At 36.5% G+C, this 17,913-nt stretch overlaps 2 protein-coding genes across 6 annotated transcripts in view; both read left to right on the forward strand.

Moving 5' to 3' along the window:
* msh3 (mutS homolog 3 (E. coli)) overlaps positions 1 to 5,063 on the forward strand; it is a 61,357-nt gene extending 56,294 nt beyond the window's left edge. For both annotated transcript variants that reach the window (XM_046842132.1, XM_046842133.1), the window contains exons 22-24: positions 1,622 to 1,748; positions 3,002 to 3,170; positions 4,737 to 5,063. In XM_046842132.1, coding sequence (XP_046698088.1) covers positions 1,622 to 1,748; positions 3,002 to 3,170; positions 4,737 to 4,818 — 378 coding nt within the window. In that variant the 3' untranslated portion in view covers positions 4,819 to 5,063. The remainder of the gene's footprint in view (positions 1 to 1,621; positions 1,749 to 3,001; positions 3,171 to 4,736) is intronic.
* A 3,848-nt stretch (positions 5,064 to 8,911) lies between these two features.
* Positions 8,912 to 17,913, forward strand: part of rasgrf2b (Ras protein-specific guanine nucleotide-releasing factor 2b) — a 59,398-nt gene continuing 50,396 nt past the window's right edge. For all 4 annotated transcript variants that reach the window (XM_046842056.1, XM_046842058.1, XM_046842059.1 and 1 more), the window contains exon 1: positions 8,912 to 9,483. In XM_046842056.1, coding sequence (XP_046698012.1) covers positions 9,208 to 9,483 — 276 coding nt within the window. In that variant the 5' untranslated portion in view covers positions 8,912 to 9,207. The remainder of the gene's footprint in view (positions 9,484 to 17,913) is intronic.

Below are 17,913 nucleotides of genomic sequence, written 5' to 3' on the forward strand. Positions count from 1 at the left end.
TCCACAGTATTTCAGCTACACAGTGAATCAGAGGTGTGTAAGTATATTTATGTGCTGATTTTATTACATTTGTTTTTAATTTGTTATTGTTCTTTCTAATAGACAAGAATGGCTTATTACATCATGTGAATTCAATAATGAACATGGTTCTGCTCAACCATGTGCATATATTAATATGGAAATGTGTGCTCTAACAATTACCCAGAACCAAATAATTACCCTCAGGTTCAGTAATTGTGATTATATAATAGTCTATAGAAATATGACTCTGGATAAAAACAGGGCGATGGCATTAACTATTTTTGTAAACTTTGTCTGATGGTGAAAAAGCGTTAGATGTACTATAGGCATAACCAGCTTGGTTTAACATCTATAGACTGTAAAAATTAAACTATATCATGTCAGATCTTTTTCCCATCTTTAAATGAGATGCATCAGCCAATATAAATTCGAACGCAAAACAAAACATTTTACAACACTAAAGGAGGGAAAAACTCCCACTATCCTGTTGCATAAGAGTGCTAATTAAAAATAAATGTTAAAACACATTTGTAATACAGCACACATTTTAAAATTGCAATTTCCTTCACAAATGCTTCAGATCTATCAAACTCCACTTGCCTTTTTCGTATTTTCTTTTGCATTTAGAACTTGAATCTGACTGGTCCATAAGAAAGTGTTAATTTTTTCCATCTTTTGAAGCCATTTCTTAGAATCAGCACCATAGCTTTATTCAATTCATTTTGATTTATTTAGTTATTTTAACAATGGAGAATGGATGCTACCAGCTCCAATAGAAACATGCACTATATTGACAAATTGATGTGGACACCTGACTGTCACACTCACATGTGCTTGTTGAAGATCTCATACCAAAACCATGGGCATTAATATGGATTTGGTCTACATTTTGCAGCAGTAACAACCTCCACTCTTCTAAAAAGGCTTTTCACCACATTTTGGAGTACGGTTGTGAGAATTTGGGTACATACAGCCCCCCAAGATGATGTTTGACATTGATTTTGGGCGTGATGTTGGGAACTGGCTTGTAGTCTGCACCCCAATTCACACCAGAGGTTTTCAGTGGAGTTGAGGTGCTACATCTGTGCAGGACTTGGAGCTTAGTTTGTGCATAGGGTTATGTCATTCCATAAAAGGTTTTGACTAGATACCTTAGCATCTACTTTTCACTCATAGTTTTTTTTATAACCAATGCATATGAACACACATGCTCTTTGGCATTTTGCAGGAAGCAGCTTATTATGCTGAATTTAATTCTGAGTTTGCCCAGCAGATGCTATGCATCCTATTAACATCCTCTTAAATTGTGATAAACTGTGGCTATATACAAAACATTTAAATCATGTGGTTATTTTAAAAATCTCTTTATAGTTTCTCCTCTAGGGCACTAATGATCTGTTTTTGTGCTCTGTGTAATAACATGTTCTCTTCCATTCATTATGAAGGTATGAATATTTACACCTGCTCCTGGATTTCAGTATCCAGCATCATGCTGATTAGCAACCTGTTTTTAGGAAATGAGTGCTTGTATTTTTTGATAATGTCACTGAATATTTTATTTCTTACTGAATACTGGTGTATGTTATTCACTGGTTTGCAGGTGAGGTGTCTGACGCTGTTTGTAACCCACTACCCTCCACTGTGTGAGCTTGAGAAGCTCTACCCGTGTCACGTCGGAAACTACCACATGGCATTTTTGCTCAATGAGCCAGAGACTGCAGCTAAAGGTATGTGATAGGTGTGTCTGTGTGATCAAAACAACAGACCGGTTTGACTTTTTGGGAACATTTGTCTAGTTTGGGTACTAGACAATGGCACAACAATAATAACTGCACAAATGCGTGAATGCACTTCATGGTCAAACATTCATAGACACCACTTGAAGGCACACTCTATAGTTCAATTCAATACATGTTTATCTCTATAGTGCTTTCTACAATGGACATGGTCTCAAAGCAGCTTTACAGAATGTAAGGATTATAGAATAAAATGTGAACCATGTGTATTTATCCCCACTGAGCAAGCCTGGGGTGACCTGGGCCGACTGGCAAGTAAAAACTCCTTTAGATGGTATGAGGAAGAAACCTTGAGAAGAACCAGCCTCAAAGGGAAACCCATAGTCATTTGGTTGACATCAAGATTGTAAATATAAATTGTTGAAACATTACAAACACTGGAGAGTGAGATCTATCATGAACACAGAAGTGTGTGATTATGAGTAATTTCTACAATCTACAGTCTTATACAGTCAGTTGGAGTTGTGAAACGAGGTGCTCCTGAGCAATAAATTAGCTGAACTTCGGAATCCATTTTAGATTTCACACAAATTCCTCCATTCTAGAGCTTTTAAATGTTCAGTGATTGAGAAACAGGATGTTTGGGTTTTTTTTTTTATTAATTCAGAGGTTGTTCATCCTTAAAGTTCAATCTCTAGATGGCTCGGGATTTTCGGGGGGGTGGGCATCTTCTAACTTCATTAGATGTCTCGCAACTGGACACTATACTTTTGCAAAAAAAAATTACAATATATGATTTGCCAAAGTTGAATTGGAAGAAATCAAGTGTCCTTCACAGAGCTCTGAACTCAACCCCACCTTGCAGATGAACAGAATGAGCACAAATCCCCACAATCACGCTCCAAAATCTTTTGGAAAGCCTTTCTATAGTGGAGCTTATGATAACAGTGTGTCTGTTATTCGGGTGTCCAAATAGAGGAAGATAGTCTTTTAAAAGGATTGGTATTGCTCATAATAAATAGTCAATCTCATTCAGTCACACTTGTATCTCAAGCTCTAATATGGCAGAGCAGCTCTATTAAAACAAACACATGATTTACTCTGTCATTTACAGGCTAAATACAAATCAATTTAGACCTTTGATTAGATTCCTCTCGGAAGGATTTGCTCCTGTTTTCTGCAGAGACTCTCGAGTGCTTCTCTCTGATGTAACACTTTTTCAACTCCTCTATTTTACCCTGCAGAGGAGGAGGTGCAGCCAGAGTTCATCACTTTCCTCTATCAGCTGACGAAGGGAGCAGCAGCTCGGAGCTACGGACTAAACGTGGCGCGCCTGGCTGACATACCCGAGAGCATCCTCACTTCTGCTGCGCTCAAGTCCAAAGAGCTGGAGGCTGCCGTCAACAGCCGCAGGTACATAACGTGGGCCGTGTATCCTTATGCAACTTTCAAAAAATGCTGTATGTACTATGAATAAAATAAAGCCAAGCGCTCAGCATGTAGGAGACACTGAAGACTGCATCCTACATAACTTTAATGAAAAGGGTCTGGGGTTGGCTTCCAATTTTACAGGTCTAACCCAGTCTTTTGTAGATTTAACAGGGCTCATTTATAATGGATTTTAAGAGATTTATTTGTGAATTGCTTAATATAAGAAAGTGGAATTCATGAAATCAGTTTCACAAAATCACAAGAGCTCAGAGTTTTGCAAACTTGTGTATAATAAAAACTGCACAGATTTCTATAAAGATTAAATTGTCATTTCTAGATTAATTCTTTCAACACTGCTGACTGAAAAGAAAGCAGTCAAAAAGAAATTCATAGATTCTGCCAAATACATCTGTCCTCAATTAGGACAAAAGAAATGGCAACCTATAAAAGGAGGTCAAATAAATCTCTGCCACGGGTAGCTAACATTGCAGTGTTTTTAACATTTGTGGGAATCATGAAATGCAGCGGGATTGCTCCACGAACTCTGTGATTTACAGGTGATTCAGAATCACCTAAAGGACCAAATTATTTGTAAGATGATTTCGTTTTTGTTTGACCTTTTACACACAACCTTATTCAACGAATGATAAATGAGGAAAGCATCACAAACATAAGCGAATAATGAAAAACTGATTATTTTTGCAGGCCTTCGTGTAAATGTCTGATTAGTGTTAACAAGCATTGAATAATAGTCAAATAAAATCAGGAGCAATAAACTGAGTAACCTGGTTTAATATTTTACAAAGATTTCATATCCAGCTGGTATGAGTAGCTTTGTGTTTTCAGATTTGTGTGAAAAATGTGAGTGATCGCACCTCGGAAGGAAAAAAAATCCTGATATTTGGACATGCATGCACATTGAAATAGAAGTTTAAATCCCAGCATCTCCAAGAGACCATAGTTTGGTTCTTAAGAAAGGCCCTTAACCCTTAGCCCTTAACTGCTCAGTGGTAATAAATTAGATAATAGGAAGATGCTCTGCATTTGGGTGTCTTCTAAATGGCATAAATGTAAGATGACTTTCACATCACCCATTAATTTAAACCATTTAACATGATGTTCATCTAGTGTATTTCTTTTCTTGTTTTTTTTATTAATCTCACACATGGTTTGACCAGAACACATCTCCCTGTAATATGTTTGTGTTTGAATTATCTAAATGCAAATCGGATTATTTGCTCTGAAGAGCCAAATCAGAATGTCAGTGACGAAAAAAACAAACGTATTCTGCTGCCACAGCATCTCATACTACTTTCCATAGATCATTATCACTTTGCTGGGTATGTACGGCAGTGGGATGGGTTGTGTGCACTTCCCATTAGAGCCATCATTGTGTTGGTTATAATCAAAAATGTTCAGCTTAAGAGTTAGAGTATAAATAAGGCGCCATATAATAACTTGTTTTTTCAGAGCGAACATCATAACACAAATATGCGCTGGTGCAGAAAAGGGCAAGCAAAGTTCAACTTTTTTTTTGTCTTGTTTTAGGAAAACTGTGAAGCTGCTTTCTGAAGCCTGGAAAATCACCAACAGGGAATCATTTCTCAAGTGGAAAAAAGTCGGACATTAATAACAATTGTGTGTCTTGGGGGATGCTCGAAGGATGCCAAGATAATCCCCCCATAAACACTTTTATGCTAATTGTTACACACAATTTTTTTTCCCTACGTGCTTGCTTTTTCATGTCATCACTCCTGAAAGGTGAAACTCAAGCTGCTATATAAAGGTTCTGAGCAAAATTTGAACATTTGTACACAGAATGATTGAAAAGATCTGCATCTGTGTGCATTGCTATTAAATCTTCTGCTTTGTACACTCCAGGTTACACCTTCTTTTTTTTTTTTGAAGCTGGAATTTAGACACTTAAAACCTATTATTGTTTTACAGAATAGTGTTATGTAAAAGATAACATGAATGTTAACCGTACCCTTTTTTTTTTTTTTAGAGAACAGAAACAAATCACAAGTCACAAATGGGGGATATTGACTGAAAGGATTCCATTGGATTTCCTATTATTTTGTGCCGTTTTTTTTTTTTTTTTTTTTTTTTGTTTTTTTTCCTTCCATACATAAACCATACCAGGTAAACGTCATGGAGCAAGGTGAGAGCTGAAGTGAGGTAGAATTGCTTCTCTGTAAACATTCTCTGGAAAGTTTGTATTGAAATCTGTTTTTTTACAGGTGTGTTGGGCATCTGTTCACTTTTTGGGTTGCCAAATAATTAGGAAAATGTTTTATGACAATTAACAAGTTGTGGAAAAAGAAAATAAAATGCTTGCACTGGGAAAAACCATGGGGTTCACTGAAAAATGCAGGGCAGCAAATTTTCCACTCACTTATCACACATGACATCCATAGCGTTCCTCAACATTTATTGCTGATTATACCTTTTTTTTCTTCTTCTTTTTTTTTTTTTTTTTTTTTTTTTTAAATACTTTTCAGATTTCTAAGCATTTTTAGGAAAGTTTGGACTCTATTGCGCAGGCATCTTGAATGAATTATGGGACTTTTCCACCTTGCACTGATAAGCGATTCGACACCCCATGTGCTAGTGTTTATCGAGGCTTAATGAGTAAAGCAGCCTGTATAAAAGAATCTTATTATTCTTTCCATTCGCTTTATTCAATTCACAGATTACTGATTTATTGATTAAGCATTTAATAAGAAATACAAGAATATATTCATCTGCCAGTGTTAGTTTATCTTAGTACTGTTTTCTATCCATGGTTAAAATAATTAGTACTTTTTTTTTTTTTTTTCATTCTGAGCTGCAATGTGTTCAGAAAACAATTATTAAATTGGACAAAGCTAAAATGAAATTATTATAGAGACCATCTGAAGCAGTTTTAGGTCCCAGGTTTGAGCCTGACCTCTGAGTTACTGTTTTTGTCAAATTTAACATCATCTCCTTATAGGTTTCCTCTGGGGTTTTTTGTTTTCTTCTCTTTTATCTCCCAAAATGTTGCATGTACTTGAATTGACTACCGAATGCAGGATGGGCTCCAGATCCACCCTTTTCCTTTTAACATGGTTATTAAGAGGAATAAATATCTTAATAATTTTCAGTAAATAACTTGTCAAGAATTTTAATTAAACTGTCATGAAAGTGATTCATCTGTAATTTATTTTACACCCAGTCCAAGTATCTTTGCTCCCAGAAAACTGAATTTGCACTAAAAAACGATTGTGTTCTAGGGTTCACAAAGCTTCTGCACTGGCCAGTTTATTGTTAATTAGAATTACTATTTTTTCAAAATCAAGAATGTATTTGTTCAGCAGGAAAAAAATACAGCACAGAGATCATTTCAAATCAAATCTTATTTGTCACATACACATACATACAGGGTACGACATGCAGTGAAATGCTTTTTACAACTGTCCGGCACGAGGGAATAAAATGCGGTGAAAAAAATAAATCAAAGAAAAAGAAGGCAGATAAATAAAGTATAAAAACTATATAAAAATAAGAATATATAAAGATAATGTTGTAAATAAAGATGTTTATATTTAAGAGTATGTCATATATACAGGAAACACTGTTACACCATACAATAAAGTTCTACAATAAAGAATCCTCCAAACAGCCTATGACGGAAATGAATGATATAAGGAAAATAGAAAAGACATAAATTACAAATGCACATAGTTATGACAATGCAAATAACTTTTATTTCCTCACATTGCATAAAAACTGGGAACTGGGATGCAGAAAAAAATTTAATCGGGTGCTCCGGATTGATGAAATAAAAAAATTTGTTTTTAACAGAAATCAAGTTGGTAAAAAGGCTGAAGAGGGTTACAATAATGTGTATCTGCAGGCAACAGTGAAGCATGGTGGAAGTTCCTTGTAAATTTGTGGCCCCAAATATAATCCACAGCAGGACAACAAGCCCAAACACAGAGCCAATGTCATTAGGGAATTTTTTTCAGCATAGAGAACAAAAAAGAGACCTGGAAGTAAGAGTTTTGGCCCCTACAGAGCGCTAATCTCAACCTCATAAAGTCTCTTTGGTTTGATTATGTGAGAGAAAAGAATTTGAGGCAGCCTCCATCCACAAAAGATCTGTGGTTAGTTCTCCATGATGTTTGGAACAACCTACCTGTCAAGTTCCTTCAAATATTTAGCAAATATACCTAGACGAATTGATGCTGTTTTGCAGGATGGTTGTACCAAATATTGATTTGATTTGGATTTCTCTTCTGTTTATTTACTTTCAATGTTTTAATTGATAGTTTATCAATGCTTATATTTTTGAAAGTATTCTTACTTTACAGAATTTTTTAACATGTACCGGAAACTCTTGCACAGTACTGTAGATTTCAAGGTCATTGATTATGGGGGTAAAAAACACTTTGAGAGGACAAAGAAGAAACTGTGGGAGGAAACAGACTCAAAATGGTCTCCTAAAGACTGTGGGATTGTAAATTATTACTCCTACTTTTGTACAGTTTAATATACATTCAAACAGTGTCAACTGCATTGGAAATTGTATTCAGTATCAGCATTATTCTGCTGGAGCAAGGTGAAATTATTCTCCTTAAGTCTTGGGCACAATTTGTTTAAAGCAGAGATGCCTAAACTATGGTTCATGGGCCAAAGTTGACTATTGGTGACCGTTTGTTTGGGCTGCCATCTGTGGAAAATAAGGACCAGCTTCATGTCTCATTAAAGCTCACTGAATAGCTGTATTAGTCTTTGAACTGTATTTGGCAATAAATTGGATTGTTCCCATTTACTAACTAACTAGATTTGAAAATAAAACCACAATAATCAAGCAAATTAATGAGACATTAGTCACATGTTTTAATACTTGTATGAATGCAAGTTGTTTGCTGAAAGCCTGGAGAGTGGTACAATAATAAGTTTCTGCAGTCATAAGTAAAGCATGGTGGAGGTTGCTTGGGGGGCACTTTGAGAGGACATAAAGGAGAAACATTGGGAAAAATGAATTTAAATTAAACAGATGTAAATTATTACTTCTTCCATAAGAGAATAATGTAAACACAAATAGTATCAAGTGCATTAAAAAGGATGTTCATTATCAGCATTATTCAGCAGTCTGATGTAAATACTTAAGCACTTTTGTACTTCTCTCTGGACAAGGGCCTCTGCTAAGCAGTCCTACAGGATCCAGGTGAAATAACCCTGATTAAGACTTGGGAGCAAACAGTTTAGACTAGAGATGATCAGGGCTTGTGATAACCTTTGATTTATATGAGAAGAGGGTTCGCTTTTCCAGCTTCATGTCTGTATTAGGCATTGATCTCTATTGTACAATAAATTGGATTGTTTCTCATTGTACTATGAGTTTCACTGAACTAGAACTTTAAAAATAAAGTAAAATTAGTTAAAACAGATTACAGATAAATGTTTATATACATATATACATTTTTTTTATAGATATTATGAAATTATAAATGAGGGACGCCGTCTAAACTTTAGTATTAATGCCTAAGGCAAGTTAGATTTTCGGGAAAAGGAAAAAGTTTGGGGATCTTCTGCTTTAGGGCATCCATGAACATCCCTCCACAACACCAGCGAGGGATCCACAAGATGCTCTACGCCCCGCCCCTCCAGTTGCTCGTCCAATCAGCGGCGCCGCATGCAGCGCTGTCTCTTTACGGAGCTGTCAAATCGGATTAAATGCGATTCTGAACGCGAGGTTCGTCTACGCACTCGCAGTTTGTGCTCTCAGGCTCTCCTTCGCGCTGTCAGCACTTCAGCACAAGGTGCTGTCATGGATCAGACTGCAAACTCGTTTGGATAAAGTCGATTAGGAACTTGGTATCTGAGGAACGCAGAGAGCCTGAACTTCTCCAGTTCGTGCGTGTCTGCTCAGTACGCGCACACGCACACGTGGAAGGGATTAAAAAAAAAAAAGAAATAAAAATCACCAAAGCATTGTGAACGGTATGATGCTGAAGAGCAGCTGAAGATCGGAGCAGAACCGCGAAGGAAAATGCAGAAGAGCGTTCGCTACAATGAAGGACACGCTCTGTATCTGTCCGTGGTGGCGCGTAAAGAGGGCACCAAGCGCGGCTACCTCTGTAAGAAGACGACGGAAAACAGCAAATGGCACGAGAAGTTTTTCGCCCTCTACCAAAACGTGCTCTTCTACTTCGACTCTGAGCAAAGTGCACGACCCTCTGGCATTTATCTCCTGGAGGGCTGCACATGTGAACGCGTCCCGGCGCCTAAAGTGTCCACAGGAGGCAAGGAGACACTGGATAAACAGGTGAGCACCTTCAGGAGAGGATCACCAATTATCAGAGGGTATAAGAGCAATTATTATGCCACCTTTGAGGTTTTACTTTTCAAAAGACCAATAATCCTGGGCAAGTCTGAATTATTTCTCTTCTAATCACACTTTCAAATATCAGATTCTTTAATGTTATTGCAAAACTTTTTTTTTTTTTGCTTGAAACCAAAATATTGCTTCCTTCTTCTATAATTAGTCACTTAATTAACATTCCTTTATGAGGTGTATTAGAGCAGGGACGATACTACAAATGTGTGAACTCCAGATCCATTGTTGCGTACAGAAAACAGATTTAATATCGTTTTCTATCTACAGATCAGATCTGAATATGAATAAGGATTAATAGTACTGCTGTATAATGATGTCTACTAGAAGAGCTTTAGTATTTACACCCGGCGAGCTCAGATTCAGATCCTCAGGGTGAACAGCAGCCTGTTGCATGGTGTCTTACCAACCTTAAAACAGAAATCTCCTACTCTGAGGCATGCACATTTTCATGACACGCAGAATGTTCGTCATTTACATCAAGAAACGTTCACATTTACAATTACGGTTTATGATGCAAGCTTAGTCCACATGGTATTTTTTTTATAGTCACCCATTATGCACCACCACTTCATGCAAAAGGCACTAGGCACTTTAGTGGCAAATACAAAGTTGCCCACCAGCTATGATATTAAGTGATATAATATTATGTAAAGATTATAACAGAAATGCCACTATTTCTCAAAGTTGTTTCCTGTGAACAATGTTTAGGATTTGGTTTACCTTAAATATTGGACAAGGCTTTGTGAGTGTGTGCATATAACCAAGAATGGCCAAGATTTTGTCTGGGAAAGGTGTTGAATCTTGGGAATTTGGTTTAATTTAATCGTCCTTTTTTACCATCCCCAGCCACTTTCAGTGCCGGTCCCAAGCCCGGATAAATTGGGGAGGGTTGCGTTAGGAAGGGCATCCAGCGTAAAACATGTGCCAAATCAAAAACATGCGGAGGATCCGCTGTGGCGACCCCTAACGGGAGAAGCCGAAAGAAACTTTAATCGTCCTTTTTTGCCTTTTTAATTTTGTGACTGTGCATCGTTTATGAAATGACGAATGGTATGATGGCATAATGAGTGATGAGTCAGAACAGTGTTTTGCATTGCAGTGAGCTGCACATAGAGCGAGGAAAAGAGAAAGTTAAAGAACTATACAGTAGTAGGCTTCCTAGTTTATCATTTGTACCCCTGCAGTTTTTTTTCTGTGCCAATTAAATGCGCTCATTGACATGCCCTAGACACGAGCGCGCCTGCTGAATTGAATAGTCCACCTGTGCCCGTGCAAAATGTGAAAAGGCGTCATTAGTCCTATTTACACTACAGATTTGGATGTGATGAGATGCAGCCGCTGGCTTTGATCTTGCACAACATGTTGCGGTAAAATCACCACCACGGATAAATGTTACAGATTTTGGCTTGAACTGATCCTGACATCATATCTTTTTTTTTTTACATAATGCCAGCAAAAAGCGTTCGGTCTTTGCAAAGTTTTTCCAGATGTAGATGAAATCAGGCACTCTGATTCATTTAAGAGGTTTTTGTAAACTTGTAAAGGAAATGAATGTAATTTCGATGTACACTGGTATCATGTGTCCTAAATAATAAGGTGAACAGCATCATAGCCAGTATATAAACTACATCTCTTGCAGTCAGGTCAGACTTCTCTCCACTGCATGAACACAGTCGAATTCTCCGCTTAATCACACACCCACGGACGCCCGCACTGCGTCGGCACACACGCACACACACGCACACACAGAAATAAATCTACACTAGCCAACAGAGGATGCATGCTCTTATTCCAGGGTGCTGCAGCTCCTATGGGGATTACACAAGTGGAAGACACACAATCATTTGCACAATTGGTTACAAAGAAATGCTTTGTGGAGTACGTGTTCTCAACAGGTGCTTTCTCAATCCAAGGCACAAAACTGTTATTGGAAAAGCATTGCATGTTTTGGCCCTGTTTATGCAATCTTTTTATAATCCTAGCCAATGCTGTGTCTTTAGGAAGTGCTAATCTTGTGTGGTTACATTTGTTACTTTGCTCAGTATTCTGTACAGTTAAGCACAGACGCATGTTATATGAGGAAGTAGTACAGACCAGGCACTTAAAAAAGTGAAATTTGGAAGTAATTAGGTGCTGGCATTTGAATAAAAATACCTTTTTTGTTTTCTGCTGTATTAGTTTGAGTTTGATGATTAATTGAAGCCTACAAACAATCGGTTTTAATCAAAGTTTTATTCTGTATTTAATCTGCCAAGCATAACACTTAGCAGACAAGTCCATACAAACTCAATGTGTGTGGCTATAGAGTCAGGATTATAAGAAAACTAGTCATTATTAGTCATTTAATATAACTACTTTATGCAGACAATAACCTCCACTCTTCAGGGGAGATGTTCCACTAGATTTTGAAGTGTGCTTGGGGATGTTTATGCTCATTTAGTCACAAATGTGTTCAGGTACTGATGTACTATAGGGTGAGGAGGCCTGGTGTGCAGTCAGTGTTCCAAAGCTGTTCACTAGGATTGAGGTCAAAGTTCTAAAGCAGGCCACTCAAGATCTTCCACTTCAACCCATGTAAAGCATATCTTCTTGGATATTGCTATGTGTACAGGGGCACGGTCTTGCTGGAACAGGTTTGGGGCTTCTAGTTTAAGTAAAGGGACATTTTAATCCTACCACAGTTGTGTGTGGTAATAGTATGTGGAAGATGCACATATTGCTGGAAAAGTCGTGTCCAAAAACTTTTGCCTATATAATGTATGTATAGGCATCTGATAGATGATATATGCGGCTTAAAAAGACTCTAAGTTACTTTACTTCTCTAATGTAATGTAGACCCTTTGCATTTTTTCTTATTTTTTAATAAATATGTTTATAAGACAACAGAAGGTGAATGTAATGATGAAATGATCTTTATAAAAAAAAACTATTAATAAAGTGAACAAGATGTTTAATCATCTGGGAAAAAAAAAATCTGTTTTATCACTGACCAAAATAATTACATCTCATAACTATATTCAGCTAAAGTAAATATACAATGACAAGTAATTAACATACTTATTATCGCATCACTACTGTTCTGTGATCTGTTATTAATCACTGTTAATCATTAGCACTATTACATTTGTTTCCAAGAAATGCAGTAATATCAAAATGAAATTTTAAAAGTGATTTGCAGAATAAAAATGACATATTCTAAACTAAAATAATGGAAAAATGTACCCAAAAAAAACCAATGTTATTTGAATCTATGCATTTATTATACTGTCTCTGTAGGGTTATTGCCTTTTTTCAGGTATGTCTACAAGTGCTCATAAAATATTTACCTTTAATAACACTAGCCACTGAACGAGCACCTGAACAAACTGTTATAGTTATTTAGATGTAGATCAACTTGTCTGTGTACATTCACCCTTTTTTTCAATAAACAGAGTAAATATAATGCCTGTAAAACGTCACAACACTGAAAGGTTTATAAAGCCTAATAAATAGGATAATATCAGGGGAAAATACATTGCATTTACGCAGAAAAACAAATGGAGCCAGAATGAAATACACTGTCTCTGTAAGTGCTCTTTTCTTATTCACACTACCTGTAGAGTCCTTAATGCTCAGCAGACGTATTATAGTTAATTAAGGCACCGGGTTAGCTGACAAGCCATCAGTTTGATAAATGAGGGAATAAGCTGCGTATTAGAGAAGACTAAATACCTTGTAATCCGTAAGAGGCTCAAATAATGTGTTATGCCAGGGAGAGAGACGGGATTTAAGGAGGAAGTTATAGAATGCACTTATTATGAAGGGAGCATGCTGATTATTTCTGTGTTTTCATATCTTTAGTGAGGGCTTGGTGTATAGACCTCAATTCTGCCATATATATATATATATATATATATATATATATATATATATATATATATATATATATATATATATATATATAATTGGTAATTCGTTTTTGTATGTAAAGCGAGCCTATTCGAATTGTAGTCTCAGAGCTCTTAGCTGACAAGAGTGGAACCTGAAATGTATTGTAGCCCATCAGCTAAGGCTTCAGCTTCATCTTGCACACTCAGAGATGCTTTTAGAGATTCTGGAGATCAGCAGTTTCAGAAATAATTAAACCATGCAAAGGTTGGAATAAATCTTAGCCTATATTCTGCTGTTTGATTTTAACAAATGCCCCCTGTAACTGTATTACATTATTGGCTTGCACTGCTGCTACCTGATTGGCTGTTGGATAATTACCTGAAAGTGGCCATTTGTGTGTATATATATCTCCAACTTAGGATATACACAGTTTTATTTTACACTTTCATGTCTGAGTCCACAGCTCTCATAGTGTGATGCATGTTTCTATTAATGTCGTACTGAACCTGGTCATTGTACCATGTTATTGCATTCTGAGTGTTCCTGCCGAACAGTGCTTGATATGTGCACTTTACACCGTGGGGTATTAAAAAAAAACAATCTCTTTGGTTTAATGCTTAAGGTTACAGAATATGGCAGTTGTTTTTGGTCTTCATTCAAAATCTATTGACATACTGGTACATATAGGTCTGAAAATACTATCTAATAAAGTCTATGTAAGAGAGGTGAACAACAACCACAACAGTAAAAGTTAGTTTTGTCTTTTTTTTCTGAAGACAGATATTGACTCAGATGTTCGGACATCTGAGGGAGCTCGTTCCACCACCTGGGTACCAGGACAGAGATGAGTCTTGATGTACAAGTTTTTTATCTTGAGGATAGTGGGATCAGATCATGCCATGCTAGTGGCTCAAAAGGATACTGGTACAGAGTGGGGATTGATAAGTGATTTTTGTAGGGTCCTGGTCTATTTGAACCAGGTATGCAAGCATCATTATTATTAATATTATTATGACTTTTAAATTTGTTCTTGGTCTTGATAGAGAATTTATAAAAAATTATATTTGTGTGAAGCATCTTTTGCATGTTGTATGTATCTTCATGCATGTTTGACAAGAAATAATTCCTTCTTCTAAACAACATCTTCATCTTCTTCAAACTCATCACTGGTCCAATGCACATCTGACATCAACTAATCAAAAGCAAGACTTGGAGTTGGAGAAATATTTAATGGTTTTTGGCTTCAAACTGCTCTTTTTCATTTGGGCTTGATCCACTTGTCATACTCTCCTGACTCTCAGGTAATCCCAGTTGGGTACTTCTCTTGAATTTGACAGTCTTGACTACAGTCCTATGCAAAAGCATATTAAATCTAAAGCTTGCAGGTACAGGAAGCCAGTGGAAGGAACAAAGGAATAGAGGAGATTAAAATCATCGACAGCAACTAGGAAATCTTTTTTTTTTCTGTGATTTTGTTACACCTATTATATCTTTGTTTCAACGGTTTAGTCAGTGTATTGGTTGCATCATATCATGGAGAGTTATAGTGAGTGTGATGTACAGTGTCCTTAGCACTGGTGTAATACTATTTAGAGATTAGACCTGTCATGTGGCAATCCTAATCTCATAGCTTCAGTGCACTCTATACAGTGGCGATAGGGATTTACTGTGTAATGCCTACTACACTAGTAATGGAAAACCTTTTTTTTTTTTTTTTTTTTGCGTTTTGCGGGTTAACAGATGAACTAGAAGTGCATATTTATGTCATTGGATAAACATGGCTGTACACCATTCAGTTAATGCTATGCTTAAAAAACATGATATTTTTCCTCATATTATAGTCATTTCCATAAATACTTCTCTACAGTAATAGACAGTTAAGCCACATCCTCTTTTGAAAAAGCACCTTGTTTGAGGGAGGTGTGTCATTTGAAATGAAGAGAAACACCCAAAGTCGAATGGTAGAGTACTGTAGCTGATAGTGTTGATTCACAGCTTCACATTTGTGCACAGTTTTGCATGCTCTGCCAATAAATGCTTAAAGATGAACAAATGATGATACCATACAGATAAAAATAATATTAACATGTTTGTCTCGTAAAATAGAGAACAGAGAAAACCTTTTACACGTCTAACTAACTAAATGATTCTTGCATTGCCACTACAGCGGGGATGTCACCTCCTGCTTTGAATAAATGTTTATTATATATATATATGTATAAAAACCTGTGATACTGGATTTGAAATTTTCAAACCAGAAAAAAACAATTCATGCATTTCATCACATGTAATTTAAAGAGTGCCAAAGCGCTGATCAAAAGCTTACTGAAGATAAATGAAGTAATTATGGTTCTAGATGTTCTCAATTAAGCACAGAGATTTGTGCTTAACAGAACTTCCCATTCAGGATTAAAACTGCAACCTACCAAATTGTAGAAACTTGAATGGCATCAGTAGGCCTTTATTACAAAATCTTTTCACAAGGAACAAAGCAGCATTCAATTCTTGCACTGACATAAAAAGAGAAAAAAACATTTCACACATAAATGCTAAAACAACAGTGTTAATTGTGCTCCCTTGATATCAAATAAACCTGGAACTACTTTCTTTTTCCTTTAATAAAAAAAAACAAGGAAGGAAATCCCCAGTAACACTTGGAACCTTTCTGTTTTGATGTATGCAGTATGGAAAATTAGCAGATGTGATCTGACCTTTTTATCTGCACTATGTTACATGCCAAGCTCTGTTTTATTATTACTTTAATGTTCTTAGGGTTTTTTCCAGCATAAGCAGATAGCATTTTATTTTAATAGCTCAGACTACAGGGCAGAAATCATGCAGTTATCTGTTGTTGGGTTAGCAGGGGGCCTGTTGCTTTGACAGTGAAATGCTAGAAACTGTTATTGATCACCTTTAAACCTAAGTATGGTGTGTGTGATGAAACAGCTGTAAAGCAGTTCGTAATTTATTCCTGTAACAAAACATTTGTTGGTGGAGAACTACACTGAAAATCAGATTACATTTCTGATACACACTTATCTTAATATGTCTAAAACCAAAATCCACAGCACACAGAGATCTTGACAAAGTTATTTTTTTAACTGTTAGAAGCAGCTTATGATTAGCTGAAAATTTCTTTTTGACACTTGCAGGTACATATATGTACCGTAATTTCCAGACTATAAAGCGCACCCATATATGACGCACCCACTGAATTTTACGAAGATTTTTATTTTGAACATAAATAAGCCACACCTGTCTATAAGTCTACACTGAAACTAATGAACTTTACACAGGCTTTAACAAAAGACAGTGTCTGTTACACGGTATAAAGGGTGAAATATGTTGTGGCTCCTTTAAGAGCAGAGCGGCATTTTGGGAATAGCCTGCCGCCATTTTTCCACTATTACTGCATGTGTGCAAGACCGAGGAATATGTCATTATTTTCTGATGCTCATTTCTAAGTTTCTTTGACTTACCCGTAACGCTGTTGCCAAGTAAAATATAAAAGCACGAGTTTTGGAAACCTGTCTGTGCTTATATGATTTCTGTTGCAACTGGAGTTAGCGAGCTCTCCCTTGACACAGACTCAACACGTTACAACGGCTTGTATACAAACAGTAGCCGACCAAGAAAGTCATTGTTCACTGTCTTCCTCCTTCCTTTCACAACTATTTCTCTCGGGAGTTTATCTTTTGGCATCGTCGTGCGTAAAAAAAAAAGTTTTTTCTCCTGATGCCGTGCAGCTCAGAACACAGGTGAGGTGCGTTTTTTCGTTCCGTTCGGAAATTTCATTGGTCTTATGTTAAGCCGCGTCGTTGTTTAAGCCGCGGGGTTCAAAATGTGGGAAAAAGTAGCGGCTTATAGTCCGAAAAATACGATAATAAAGCACTCTTAGACAACAACACCTACAGACCCTATAATCACAATAACAGTCATATGGTCAGGATGTAAACTCAACAAACTATTATTGCTAGATAAAATGCAGAGAAAATCACACAGCAGTGACGATCAGCATAGTTTTCTACAGTATATATGAACCAACATGACTCCTGTAGTTCATTTGTTTTTGTAAGTAGTTAATCCACAAGACCAGAACCTAGAGACTAAGCTGCAAGGCTAGGGGACAGAAAGTCAGAAAGGGAAGAGCTTTCACAGACAGGATTTTTTGTTGATTTTTCATGCTATTTACTCTTTATGCTTTGCCCACTTTGCTATGATTAGCAAACTGATTATGTAGCCTGTAGTCTGAAAGAGAATCATGAAAACAGAGCGTTCAATAAGGAATGGGCAGAAAAGTACGTGTTTATTCTCCCTGCATCAAATTCAAATTCTAGCTTCTCTCTGTGGTACATGGGTTAAAAGTATACTCACATCTTCGCAAGTGAAATGATCATAATAGTATCTAGTATTTCTATTAATTTAAAATGTAGAATTATTATCCTGAAATCCTGAAATATTTAATTAAGTAATTAAAAACAAAAAATC

Source organism: Silurus meridionalis, chromosome 27, assembly GCF_014805685.1.
Source record: "Silurus meridionalis isolate SWU-2019-XX chromosome 27, ASM1480568v1, whole genome shotgun sequence".
Classification (NCBI taxonomy): Eukaryota; Metazoa; Chordata; class Actinopteri; order Siluriformes; family Siluridae; genus Silurus; species Silurus meridionalis.